This window comes from Osmerus eperlanus, chromosome 19 (assembly GCF_963692335.1).
Source record: "Osmerus eperlanus chromosome 19, fOsmEpe2.1, whole genome shotgun sequence".
Taxonomy (NCBI): domain Eukaryota; kingdom Metazoa; phylum Chordata; class Actinopteri; order Osmeriformes; family Osmeridae; genus Osmerus; species Osmerus eperlanus.
This window is the reverse complement of record NC_085036.1, coordinates 11,775,687-11,788,667: the sequence shown is the minus strand read 5'-3', so window position 1 is coordinate 11,788,667 and position 12,981 is coordinate 11,775,687. Positions and strand designations below refer to the sequence as shown.

At 51.8% G+C, this 12,981-nt stretch overlaps 1 protein-coding gene across 1 annotated transcript; it reads left to right on the top strand.

The window, feature by feature from the left end:
• The first annotated feature begins 6 nt into the window (after nucleotides 1-6).
• On the top strand, nucleotides 7-10,312 carry LOC134039805 (signal-induced proliferation-associated protein 1-like). The gene is made up of 8 exons (XM_062485891.1): nucleotides 7-254; nucleotides 1,838-2,242; nucleotides 2,928-3,057; nucleotides 3,304-3,424; nucleotides 4,809-4,907; nucleotides 5,177-5,267; nucleotides 5,482-5,560; nucleotides 8,760-10,312. Exons 1-8 carry the CDS (start codon nucleotides 52-54, stop codon nucleotides 8,901-8,903), a joined length of 1,272 nt encoding a protein of 423 aa, XP_062341875.1. The 5' UTR covers nucleotides 7-51; the 3' UTR covers nucleotides 8,904-10,312.
• The last annotated feature ends 2,669 nt before the right edge of the window (nucleotides 10,313-12,981 follow it).

The window sequence follows — 12,981 nt, the reverse complement described above, 5'->3', positions numbered from 1 at the left end:
GCGCGCGAGGTCACGCCCCTGCGGGACGGCGTGGGCCAGCCGGGCTTCCTGATGAGCGAGGAGGGCTTCGTGACGGAGCTGCAGCGCTTCGGCTATGCGGAGAGCGGCGGGCTGCAGCTGGGCGCCCGCGTGGTGCGGCTGTGCGGCCAGGGCCTGGTCCACCTCGGCCCCGACGAGAGGGCGCGTCTGCTGCGCACCGCTCACAAGATCCACATCACCGTCATCCCCCCGGATGAGAACGGAAAACCTCGCAGGTCAGGAGGGGGGGGGGGGTGAGAGGGGGGGGGGGGTGAGAGAGGGGGGGTGAGAGGGGGGGGTGAGAGATGGATTGACGGGTAGGGAGAGATCGTTAGAGTTTGGGGAGGTTGGAGGGGAGAGGAGGGAGGGGAGAGAGAGGATAGGAGAATGGGGTGGGGATGAGAGATGGACGGGTAGGGGAGTGAGGGTTAGTGTTGGGGGGAGGGAAGGAGAGTTGAGAGAGTGATAAAGAGGAGGGGGGGGGGGGAGTGAGGGTTAGTGTTGGGGGGGAGGGAAGGAGGGTTAAGGAGGGGGGGGTGAGAGATGGATGAGAATACAGGACTCCAGGGAGGGGTGGGGAAGATGAAGAGGTAGGAGGAGGATGAAGAAGGAGAGGGGGAGAGGACAGAGGAGAGGGGGAGAGGACAGGGAAGGAGACAGGGAGGGAGGGAGGAGAAGGAGAGCGCGAGGGACACAGGGTCGGGGTCGTAAAGCAGAGTGAGCTGTCTGACTGGTAATGCTGATGAGGGGGTAAGAGCTTAGCAGGGGAGAAGGGGTGAGGAGGGGGGAGGAGGGGGGAGAAGGGGTGAGGAGGGGGGAGGAGGGGGGAGGAGGGGGGAGGAGGGGGAGGAGGGGGGAGGAGGGGTGTGGAGGGGGGAGGAGCGGTGAGGAGGGGGGAGGAGGGGAGAGGAGGGGAACAAATGAATTGGGAGGGCGCCGTTCTGAGGTCACAGCTTACTCGATTGTTTCTGGTGAGTCCTAGACTGTGTCACACCAGATGGCTCACCACCAATCAATTCCTCTAATGGTCTCTAATGACTCAGGACTAGGTCACTGTAGTAGCATCAGGCCTAGATCCTCCTAATGTCAGCCAGATGGGGGCTGCGCATGAAGCCTTTTAAATAATAATAAAGTTTCCATTCAGCAGACACTTTTATCCAGAACAGCATACCATACAGGTGGGATTTGAACTTGCGACCACTTGATGAAGTCAAGTAGTAGTAAGTCAAGAGTATTCCCGGTCCGTAAGCTCGCTCACAAACACAAGGCTGACCACGGCCAGCTACCAGCCTATTAAAAACAACCCGCTCATTAGTAGATTCGGTTTTGACTGGAACGTACAGCCACAACAACAGCACAGCGTACGGACTGTCAGCCAGACTGTCGTTTCTCACAGCCAGGAACAACGCTTTGTCATCCTCGGAGCACAGGGAGGTTTTCTTGTTATATAAAAGCAGCGTGATACTGACGAATGCTAAAACAGAGCCATAACGCACTGGAGGAACAGACACACACAGCACGGTTCCAGAGGATGGGGGAGAGCTCAGAGGTAGAGAAATTCACTGCAGTTCAAGAGGTCGCAAGTTCCAATCCCCGCTGTAAATTGCTTTGGATGAAAGCGTAAATGAATGCATTATTATGTAATATGTGTAGCTTAGTGGTGGAGCATTTGACTTCAAATCAATAGTTTGTTTATTAAAATCCACCCCACCCCACCCTTGTATATTGCTTTGGATGAAAACATCTTCTTTATGGATAATAATAATAATAATAATCATGTATTCATTATTATTATTTTGATTTTGTCTTCTGCCTCCAGGAGTTTCTCTGAGCTGTACCAGAAGGCGATCCAGGATGCTGAACGTAAACCTGGGGAGGGCCAGTCTGGGGAAGCCTGGGTGCTGGATGAGAGGGAGGAGGAGGAGGAGGAGCCAGAGGAGGAGGAGGAGGAGCCAGAGGAGGAGGAGAGGAAGCAAGGCGAGGGCAGGGAGGCGGAGATGATAGAGGTGGAAGTGGATGCAGGGGAGGCAGAGGATCGCTCGTCAGAGAAGGTCCAGGGTGAGGAGGGTCACACGTCGCTCCTCTCCCCCGCCAGCCTGCCTCTGCTTCGGGCCACTTCTCTACAGGAGGCCCCCCCCCTCCAGGCCCCAGAAGACCCCGCCGCCCAGCTGACACGAAGCAGCTCCCTGGAGAGACACCCTAACTGCAGGGACATATGTGACAGGTATCCCTCTCCTCCTCTGATCCGCTCCATTGTGTGTACGTGTTGGAGGGGTTTTAAGAAAAAGCTTTCAAGCTATCAACGTCAAATCTTATCCTAAATCTCTGCAATCCTGAAGATTACTTGATCGCCTCAGAGATTCTGTTGGCCCCCCTAGATTGGATTGAAAAGCCGGTCTGCATAAACAGCAGATTAGGTGTCCTTGTAATAGTTGAACTATTGTACTTGCTGTGTAATATATTTTTGTTGCTTTTAAAAATGTTTTACACAGGTACACCCTTGCACTTTTCGAGGTTCTTGTTGTTTAATTGTATATTTTTTTAACTACATGCTCTCATGGTTCTTCCCTTTGGGACTTATTTCGTTTTCACAATGTATGCTTCATGTTTTGGGGACCCGCAATGTTTTGGTTCTCGTTGTTATGATCAGTGACCTATGCACCTTTGTAAAGCTCTCTCTTGGAAGTCGCTTTGGATAAAAGCGTCTGCTAAATGAATAAATGTTAAATAGGGACATTCCCCCCGAGGCAAGTAGGGTGAAGTGCCTTGCCCAAGGACACAACGTCATTTGGCACGGCCGGGAATTGAACTGGCAACCTTCTGATTACTAGTCCGCTTCCCTCACCGCTCAGCCACCTGACTCCCGTAGTTGTGGTCTCACTGACCCCGCCCGCCTGCCTCCCTGACAGACATGTGTATGACAACGTGGGCCTGAAGGTGGACGAGCCCGTCTACGAGAACTGCGGCGAGCTCCGAGACGCCACGCCCGACCTCATCCTCGCCGTTAAACCCAAGGCCCCCCCGCTGGATGGAGAACAGGTGAGCCCCAACCTGCAGGACCCACTCGCAAACAGACGCCCGCCTACCAAAACTGATTTCACAGGGAACAGTCTGTATTCACCATGGCACATCGCAGAAGATGTTTGTCGATGTACGATGTCGTCGTAGCATTGTGTCGGGTTGAAAAATACAGCCCGTTCCTTGGTCTAGATTAGATCTCGATCGATTTCAAGATGTGTTTGTCTGTCGCTGGAGGTAACCGATCCTGTCCTGGTGTGTGTGCAGTTGGTGGGCGCTGAGCTGGGTGAGGATGGCGGGCCCTCGCTGGCCTCCTCCCAGCTCTCCTGTCTGGACAGAGCAGAGAGGAACTCCAGAGCTCTCAGCCTCCACTACTCCATCACCAAGAGTGGGTATCCCCCCCCCCCCCCCAACACACACACACCATCTGACCTGACACTTGACGGCAGAGAGACAGGCATACAGACAAGCAGATAGACAGGCAGGCAGATAGACACAGACAGACTGACAGTGAGCAGAGAAACAGACAGTCAGACAGACAGTTACGCAGACAGACAGGTAGACAGGTAAACAGTCAGTCAGTCAGACAGACAGCGATGCCTCTCTCACAGCCCAGACAGCTTGTGAAAAGAGAGAGCGGCAGAACAAGGCCCTTAGGATCCGTCAGAGAGAGCGGGAGAGTAGCCATTATGTGCAGGAGGAGAAGGAGAGGGACCTGGTGACACTCAGGCTCATTCACCACAGACACTGGAGCCCATAGCGGCTGATATGAGCTAATGGTGCTCCAAACCAACCATTACTACTGCTCAGAAGTGGCCTCGGCTGTAATTGAGCCTCAAATCCTTTTTTAGCCTCCAGACCCTTTCTCCCCTAAACCCCTCTCCTCATTATCCTCCTCTACCCCCCCACCACCCCCCCCGACCCCCCCCCATCCCCTTTGTCCCTCGTCTTTCATCTATGCTGGCCTCTATCCCCCTAACCCAATACCCCTCCTCCCCCCACCTCCCCAGCTCTCACCCCCGCCCCTCTGCCACCCCCTACCAGCCCCAGACTAAAGGAGGGACAGATGGGGGGTGGGAGGGGGACGGTTTAGGCTGCCCCAAATCAAGGAGCTCCCTTTAGGCCATCTGCTCTCCCCCTCCATCACTGCTGGGAGGCTGGGGGATTCAGCGCTCTGGTTTCGTCAGAGCGCACACGCTCATCCTTTCAGCAACGGATGAGTGTTTTGGGGGGGGGGGGCTCCGGATTCGGAGCTTTCCCATTCTCTCTCTCTCTCCACACGCTTTGTTTCAGAGGAAGGCTGTTCTGTCCTTCCTACAGCGTCTAGTCTGTCATATATCCAGACTGCCACACATCTAGAACCCGCAGGGGATGTATAACCTTGTGCATATATCTAGACTATCATATACTATATCTATACTACCACAGACGACCACATATATAGTGTACCTCATATGGATTGTCACATATCTAGACTATTAACATTTAGACCACCACACATCCAGACTACAGCGCATGGTGACACCCCCCCTGGTGGCAGCTCTTTGTCATAGCTCACCAGGCCATCACGAGGATGAATGTGATCCTGTTGCGTTGCCGTACTGTCCTACATACAGCTCTCTGCACAGCCTCTGTGTGGGGGAACACAGACTGACGCCCATGTCTCCCTCTCCCAGTCCTGTCAGAGAACACAGACTGACGCCCATGTCTCCCTCTCCCAGTCCTGTCAGAGAACACAGACTGACGCCCATGTCTCCCTCTCCCTCTCCCAGTCCTGTCAGAGAACACAGACTCGTCGGAGGAGGAGTGGCAGTCCATCTCTGACCTGGCCTCAGCCTGCAGGAGCATCCTGGAGGCCCTGTCACGAGAGGGTGAGGCTCTCAGCACCTCCACCACAACCACACAGGACCACTCTCACCCTGACCACACACACCCTGACCACTCACACCCTGACCACACACACCCTGACCACACACACCCTGACCACACACACCCTGACCACACACACCCTGACCACTCACACCCTGACCACACACACCCTGACCACACACACCCTGACCACACACACCCTGACCACACACACCCTGACCACTCACATCCTGACCCCACACGACCCTGACAACACTGTTCCGTTTTCCAGACCGCAGAGCAGGAGATGGGACTCTGTCTGGAGCAGACGGCTCCTCTCTCAGCGGACAGACCGACGGCAAGATCAAGGACATGAAGGACAGGTATGTGTGGTTCACACACACACACACACACAGTACACACACACATGTACACACACACTCACTGTTTTAGGCTGCTGTGTATCTTGTCATCTCCAAATGGTGTCTGGAGTCAGTGTCTCCTGGTATGTAAGAGTGTGTGTGCCCCGCAGTGAATCCCCCAGGTATCAGGCGTGTGTGTGCTGAGTGTGTGTGTGTGTGTGTCTCCGCCCTGCAGTGATTCCCCGGGACACCTGGAGGAGAAGGTGTCCCAGCTGGAGGCCATGCTGAAGAGACTCCAGGACGACCTGCAAAAGGTACTTCCTGTTCAGACCCCCTGACCCCTGACCCCCCCCTAACCACCCCACCCTGCCTCCTCCTCTACAAAGCATCCTGCCCACACAGTGACGCCACCCAACCCCCCCACCCCACCCCACCCTGCCTAACCTAACCTCACCCCCTTCCCCACCCATAGCTCCCCTCCCCCGGAGTCCGAGTTGGTACAGCAGACACACACAAACACCCGGAGGTGATACAGGGTAGGGGCAGGGTGGGCCTAGCCCCAGCAACCTGTCTTATCATTGGGCAGGGTGAGCTGTGGAGGTGAGGGCCCTGGCTGGAGGGACACAGGGGGGTGGCCCAGCTCACTCTTTCAACACTTAACCACCAATGGCAGTGGAGGCAAATACAGCATGAGATTTTTTTTTCTTGTGTCATAAAAAAACCAACAACACAACAATAACGCTTGGACTCCTGAGCTACTAAAACAAGACCTAACCGTGCTCGACTGTGAGAGTGGAGGGAGGTTCATTCACCCTCAAGGATAGGTTACCCCCGCCCCCCACACAGACACACACGCACCAGAGAATCTCAGTTCCTCCGAGACCTGACAAGCAGACGGGCTACTTCTGTCATCACCGGGCGCTACTTTCAAGACCTCTTAGCACCGTTTTCTCCCTCCACTGACGGTTTCATATCTCCAGACAGTGACTGAGTGAGCGGGTCTCTCTGGGATGGGAGGCCCTGCACACCTGCTCACCTGTACACCTGCTCTCACAGAGACACGCTCACCACCCAATACAGAGCACCTGCTGAAGAGGACCTGGAAGATACATGGATTTTGGGGAAGGGGTGTGTGTGTGGGGGAGAGAGAGAAAGAGAGGGAGAGAGAGGGAGCGAGAGAGAGAGAGAGAGAGAGAGAGAGAGAGAGAGAGAGAGAGTAAACGGGGGAGAGAGAGAGAAGAGAGGGAGAGAAGGAACCAGGGAAAACGCAAAGGGACGGTCTCCAGTGATCTTTCAGAGCGTCATCAAGCACACCACCAATTGGAGGAAACGGGAGATCTAAATTCGAGAAACAAAATTCACACAGTTGAAGTGAGACTCAGTCCCGAGCCAGACAGAACAAGCTGGTGCAAATGCTATTCACCCAACTTGGTCTTTTATGCGTGAGACATGACGCTCAGACATATCCAGTCCTGCAAGTGTGTGAACGGAAATGTTTGTCACAAAAATTCTAACACCAAACACAGCCAAACCCTTAACCTTTGTTATTTTCTGTAAACGCCCTCCTTTTCCTAACACCTCCATTAACCCTGTATTATCATCAATCTAGTTCCTCTAGGCCACAGACAGGAAGAGGACAGTCATGTGATACCTGTAAGACCCTGTGATTGGTCGTTGTGTGAACATCATGCAGTGCTGGCCATCTGCCACGGAGAGTGAGCATGGTTGTCATGGTGCCTGAGGGCCAGGACAGTTCTAGGAGCAGCCATGTTAGGAAGGTCCTTACTTAAACTGGAGTGTTATTCAAGCACACGAGGATTCCCTGTAGCAGTGGGTCATCTGAAAGGTTGGACAGCCACCTGTAGCAAAGTCTAAAATCGTTTTCTTTGTGGAGAGTGTAAAGTTAGATCTCGACCATCCAGTTCTTCCAAGGCTGTACTAGAATAGACTACGGTTACTAGGTTACACTAGTAAACTACAGTTACTAGGGTATGTTAGGATCCACTACACAAATGCAGGGCTGCCAACTTTTCCAAAAACCTTGGTGTGAGATTTGGTAGCAACACCCCCCCTTCCCAGACTCCCCCCCCCCCCCCCCCCAGACTCCCCCCCCCCAGGCGAGTTTACACGGCTGTTGGCAACGTCAATGATGCTTCACTCCGTTAACCTGCGCTTCGTCCGTTACTGTTTACAACGTTAGCTTGGCTACTTGTTTGGCGTTGCCTTTTCAGCGTGAGATATACAATGGTGTGGCGTGAGAGCATGAGAAATGGTTGAAATGCGTGTGTCACACGGCGAAACCGTGAGAGTTGGCAGCTCTGCAAATGTAAACTATGGTTCCTAGGGTTACACTGTAGAATTCTAAGATTGCGAGGCTATAGTTAAGTATACTAGGGTATATACTGTAAGCAGTAGGGTAACAAGGGTAACACTGTAGTTCCCTAATGAGTCAGATTGATGATAATACCAAACTCATCATTCTACACTGAACAGTGAGAAGCCCCCCCCCCCCCCCCCCCCCATGCCCGGCTGAAGAAAACCTCTCGTTCCATCTTAGATATTCAGACCAGTAAATCAGACAGGAATATGCTTACAATGACAACAGGCCCAGCAAGCCTAGGTGTGAGAGCTTCCTGCTCAGCCAGACCCAAAGCTGTGGTTTCCTGTTCTTGGTCACAGGCCTCCATCAAACAGGAAGTGCTGTGGCAAATCACCCAGCAAACAGGAAGCACTGTGGCAAATCACCATTTTAAAAGTTACAAATGATGATTTGATCATCCTGGAGGTTGGGTGACACCTAGTGTTAGGTGATGATATGTTGAGACTCGTCTCACTCGATAACTGTATTTGTACCCACTCACATTTGCCCTGCCATTTATTTAATATTTGGATATTGGATTGCGGACATCAAAATAGGTGGTTGCCATAGTAAACTGTCATCTCCTCCATAAGAACGTACACAGTTCATTTGGTTGTCATTGATGTTTTTCTGTGTTGATGACTGAGAGTCAATGAGAGTGAGCGATAGATAGATAGATAGAGAGAGAGAGAGAGAGAGAGAGAGAGAGAGAGAGAGAGAGAGAGAGAGAGAGAGAGAGAGAGAGAAAGAGAAAGAGAGAGTCTGTAAGTTGTATGTCTCAACCCATTGTGTAATTGTGTGTAATTGTGCAGTTTATGTGCAGTCATCCCTTACCTGTCCCCCGCCCTCCACCTCAACCACCTCCCCTTCCATCACTTAGTCCACCTCATCCCTTCCCATCCTCCACCAGCACCTCCTCATTCACATCTCCACCCCCACCTCTTATCCACCCACCCAACCCATCACCTTATTCACATCCACCTCCTCCTCCACCCCAAAGTCCCCCACATCTAGCTCCTCCCCCCCAGCCTCATCCTCCTCCATGTCCATCTCCACCTGACCCCCACCCTCCCCTGTCCACCCCCCCAGCCTCCTCCTCCTCCCAGCCATGGTGGTCTGACAGACGGGTGTTGTTGTGTGCCGCCCCCTGGCAGGAGAAGGAGGACAAGGCGGTGCTGCAGGCCGAGGTGAAGAGCCTCCGGCAGAATAACCAGCGGCTGCAGGAGGAGTCCCAGACCACGGTGGCCCACCTCATCAAAGTCACAGAGCTGCTGTGCAATGTCAACAAGCCCTGCTAGCTCTGTCACCGCACTGTAGCACACACACAGTAGCATGTGTATGCACACACACACACATGCAGACACACGCACAGTAGCATGTGTATGCACACACAAACACACACGCAGACTCACACACAGTAGCATGTGTACATACACACACACATACACACATAGTAGCATGTCTACACACACACAGTATAGACACGCACACGCCCACACACGTATGCATGCTCGGCACATACTCAAGCACACACACACACACCACAGGCATACACACAGCTGCATGCATGCTCGGCACATACTGAAGCACACACACATACGCACACAAAATCACACCAAGTCAACTGTGTACACTGCACATTGACTTTATACAATATATGTCCCACCAGAACAGTAATAGATGTGTGCGCAGACACATATAAGTATACAAAAGTGCACCCGCCCCTCTCTGTATATAATCCCTGTCCCGTAGTACCCTGGGACGATCCTGGGGTTCAAAAGTATGCAACACCCATCCTATTTTTCCATGTCCTGGTTCTGTTCATGGACTGACCACATATACAGCCCACCCAGAGGCTGCAGACTTCACAATACTTGTTTCTGTAGTGTGTGTGTGTGCGAGTGTGTGCGTGCGTGCGTGTGTGTGTCACCATAGTTCTTCTATCTGACATACTCGACAAGTTGGGCTGAATAGCGCTTGCTTTCGAAGCAGTTCGACTGACTAGAAAGATGCTGTGTAGCATGTGAGGCGGACGTCATATGACGAACACAAGACCACCAGACCCCTTCCCCTCTCTCTGCCCAGTCCTCTACCTGCCACGCCCTCTACAGGAGAGCAGCTCAGCTGTGGATCACACGAGGAGAGAGGGCCTGACAATGAGATGGCCGCTGGCGCGGTCCTGCTTCAAAAGACAGAGTGATGTACACTGACCCCTCGCTCAGCAGCCTCATTCAAGGGACCGGGTCTCTTTGTTTCGGGTCACTGTCCCTCCCCCTCTGCCCCCAGGGAGACTCCTCAGTACCATTTGAGTGTTTCTGGGCCCTTCAGACGGATCGGTACAGAGATTCCCATCTCTCATGACTCAGATGGAGTACAGCTGACGAGGTCGACATTCTTTGGGACGTTTTCTTCAGAGGAACTGCGAGGATTTGTGACATGAATGAAGAAGATGTCGCAACGATACACCTCGGCTGTACATGAGACTGTGACTGGAGAGTTGACCTTCATATTCTTCCTCTGATGACTGTAGCAGCTACACTGAAGAGAAGTTCGCCCCCTGCTGGACTGAGCCTTGTCTTGCAGCTCTTAATTCCTCCACAAACAGAAGAAAAAAAAAACGATGTAGGGATTTAACTTAAAACGGACAGAGTCCTTTAGAAAAGAGTATTATAGTTACACATTTGCATTAAAATATGTTTTGTGTTTGGCTGATGTCTTCAGAGACTATTCCGTGTTTGTAAGTGTGGCTTAACATGGAGGGATGTGAAGTGTGGGAGAGGAACTCTCTTTTCCGCCCTCCAGTATTTTTGTGTGTGTCGCTGCAATATTTTCTCCTCGCACTTTTTGCATAGCAGCACGGGCCAGGGGGACGTATTCAACGCGCCCAGGTTATGATTTGCTTGAAATGTGAACGTGGGTTTGTTCTGCTTCCCCTCACCCTGTGTTCAGGTGCAGCGTTGAAGACGCCAGAAACAATGGGAGGTCAAAGGTGAGACCAGATGGCTCTCCTTCAACACTGTCTGCTGACTGAGGCCAAGGCAGCTCTCCTGCACCCTGCAGAACCACACACACACACGTGTATGCACGCATGCGCACACACATACACATACACACACTAACACGTTCACACACACATTCAACACTCCAAAAGGGATGCCAAACAATCGCCAGTCACTCGGACTCGACGCTCTTCTTTGTTGTAAATACTCCTTTACTTCCTCTTGTAATTTTAATTTAGAGTCACTGTGATTACCAGGTACCAGCAGATTATGATATAACTCTGATTAAATTATAAATCTAAATTTATCTTTATGTGAAGACATGTACAGCTGAAGTGCTCTGTGTTCTTTTAGTGTATTGGGTTGTGTCTGCCCTCCAGAGTGTGGCAGACAGAAAGACGGACAGACATGCAGACAGACAGACAGACAGACATGCAGACAGACATGCAGACAGACATGCAGACAGACAGACATGCAGACAGACATGCAGACAGACAGACAGGCAGACAGACATGCAGACAGACATGCAGACAGACATGCAGACAGAGAGACAGACATTAGCCCAGGAATCCACAGGGGCTGTTTGATGTGTGCTGTCTCTAAGGGTGGAGTCCCCTGGGGCCTGGGCCATAGGGTGGGATGAGGGATGAGAGTATTTTCTGTTTAACTGTGTTCTGTATAGTTCTTTAGATTGTAGGAAGTTGTTCAAACATGAAAACGATGCCCGGCAACTTCCAAGCTCCCCTCTGTATGTGTGTATGTATGTATAAAATGTAATAACTTATTAATCTTGCCAATGTGGAATTCCTTGTTAGTTGTGAGGAGGTGGGGTGGGGTAAGGGGGGGGGGAGTGGTGGAAAGGGGGGTGGGGGGGGGAGAGAAAAGTTATGCTCTTGCAAAAGGACATGAATAAGGTCTGGAAAGTAGAAACGAAACAGTATCTCTTTTGTAGACATTAAGACACGAGGAACAACATTTCAGAAAAGTTCTTAGCCTATAGTATTACCTTGAAAATGATACTGCTTTGCGTAAATTGTTCTAGTACCGATTGCTCTAGTACCGATCTGTTTCATTCAAAGCTCCACCGCTAGTTCCTCATCTAGGAAGGCTTCTACACCCACTAGGAATGCCTTAACAGGACGCACTCTGACTCTCTGAGAACAACCAACAACCAACCAAACACCAGCTGACCAGTGGCTCCCCTGGGTCAGCTGACCAGTGGCTCCCCTGGCTCAGCTGACCAGTGGCTCCCCTGGGTCAGCTGACCAGTGGCTCCCCTGGCTCAGCTGACCAGTGGCTCCCCTGGGTCAGCTGACCAGTGGCTCCCCTGGGTCAGCTGACCAGTGGCTCCCCTGGGTCAGCTGACCAGTGGCTCCCCTGGGTCAGCTGACCAGTGGCTCCCCTGGGTCAGCTGACCAGTGGCTCCCCTGGGCCAGCTGTTCACCCAGAGAGGATGCAGGCTGGTCAGACCATTCAGCAACACTTAACATCAAGGGCACAGGAAAATACATAGCAACACTTTTACATCAAGGTTACCTTAACTATCATGCAACTACAAAGCAAAACTTTGCATGAAGGTTACATGAACCTGCAAGTAACTCCACAGCAATATTTTGCATCACTCTAAGGTTACAACTGCCGTGTAACTACAGAGCAACACTTTACCGGTATTCATTGAACTAAAAACAACAGTCGTAAAATGTTGACTAAACGGACAGTTACATGGACGATATTTCAGGTTTTGTTCTGAGCCTCTGTAAGCTCTGGTTGTGTCTCTTCCTAATGAAGGGAGTGGGCCCGCCCTGTACAGATAGGCAGCAGGTGTGTTCAGCAGGAGGGCCATGAGGATATGTCTGAGTGGACTGTGTTTCAGTTAGACATGAGGTCTGCAAGTTTACGGAAGTATTATAATCTTCTTCCTGTTTGGACCATAACCATCTGAAGCACGAAAACACAACTTCCAATAATTCCTTTTTAAACATGAGATATTTCCCAAACATGCTCTCAGTGCACTAGAAACTTATAAATACTAGACAAACACACCACTTCACACCTACGTCCAGACAGCATCTAGCTAGGGTCTACTCACCCAGAGCCTATCAGCCTATCAGCTACATCATGATCCCACGGAAACGAACAGTCTCCACCCAGAGTCACACTCCCTTTTTCTAGCTCCTGACCATCTCGTTATGTGAGATGTACGACTATGTCGTTCTTCTCCAGTTGTCCTGATTTGTTTGCCTTATACTGGACGACATCCCATCGTCCCTGAGGACGAACACGGTCGTAGCTCGCGCCTCGCTAACCTCATGCTGGGACGCCGTGCTCTGGTGTGTCATCCCTCTGTCGCTCGTGTAGAAAACAGTTCTGTCTGTGG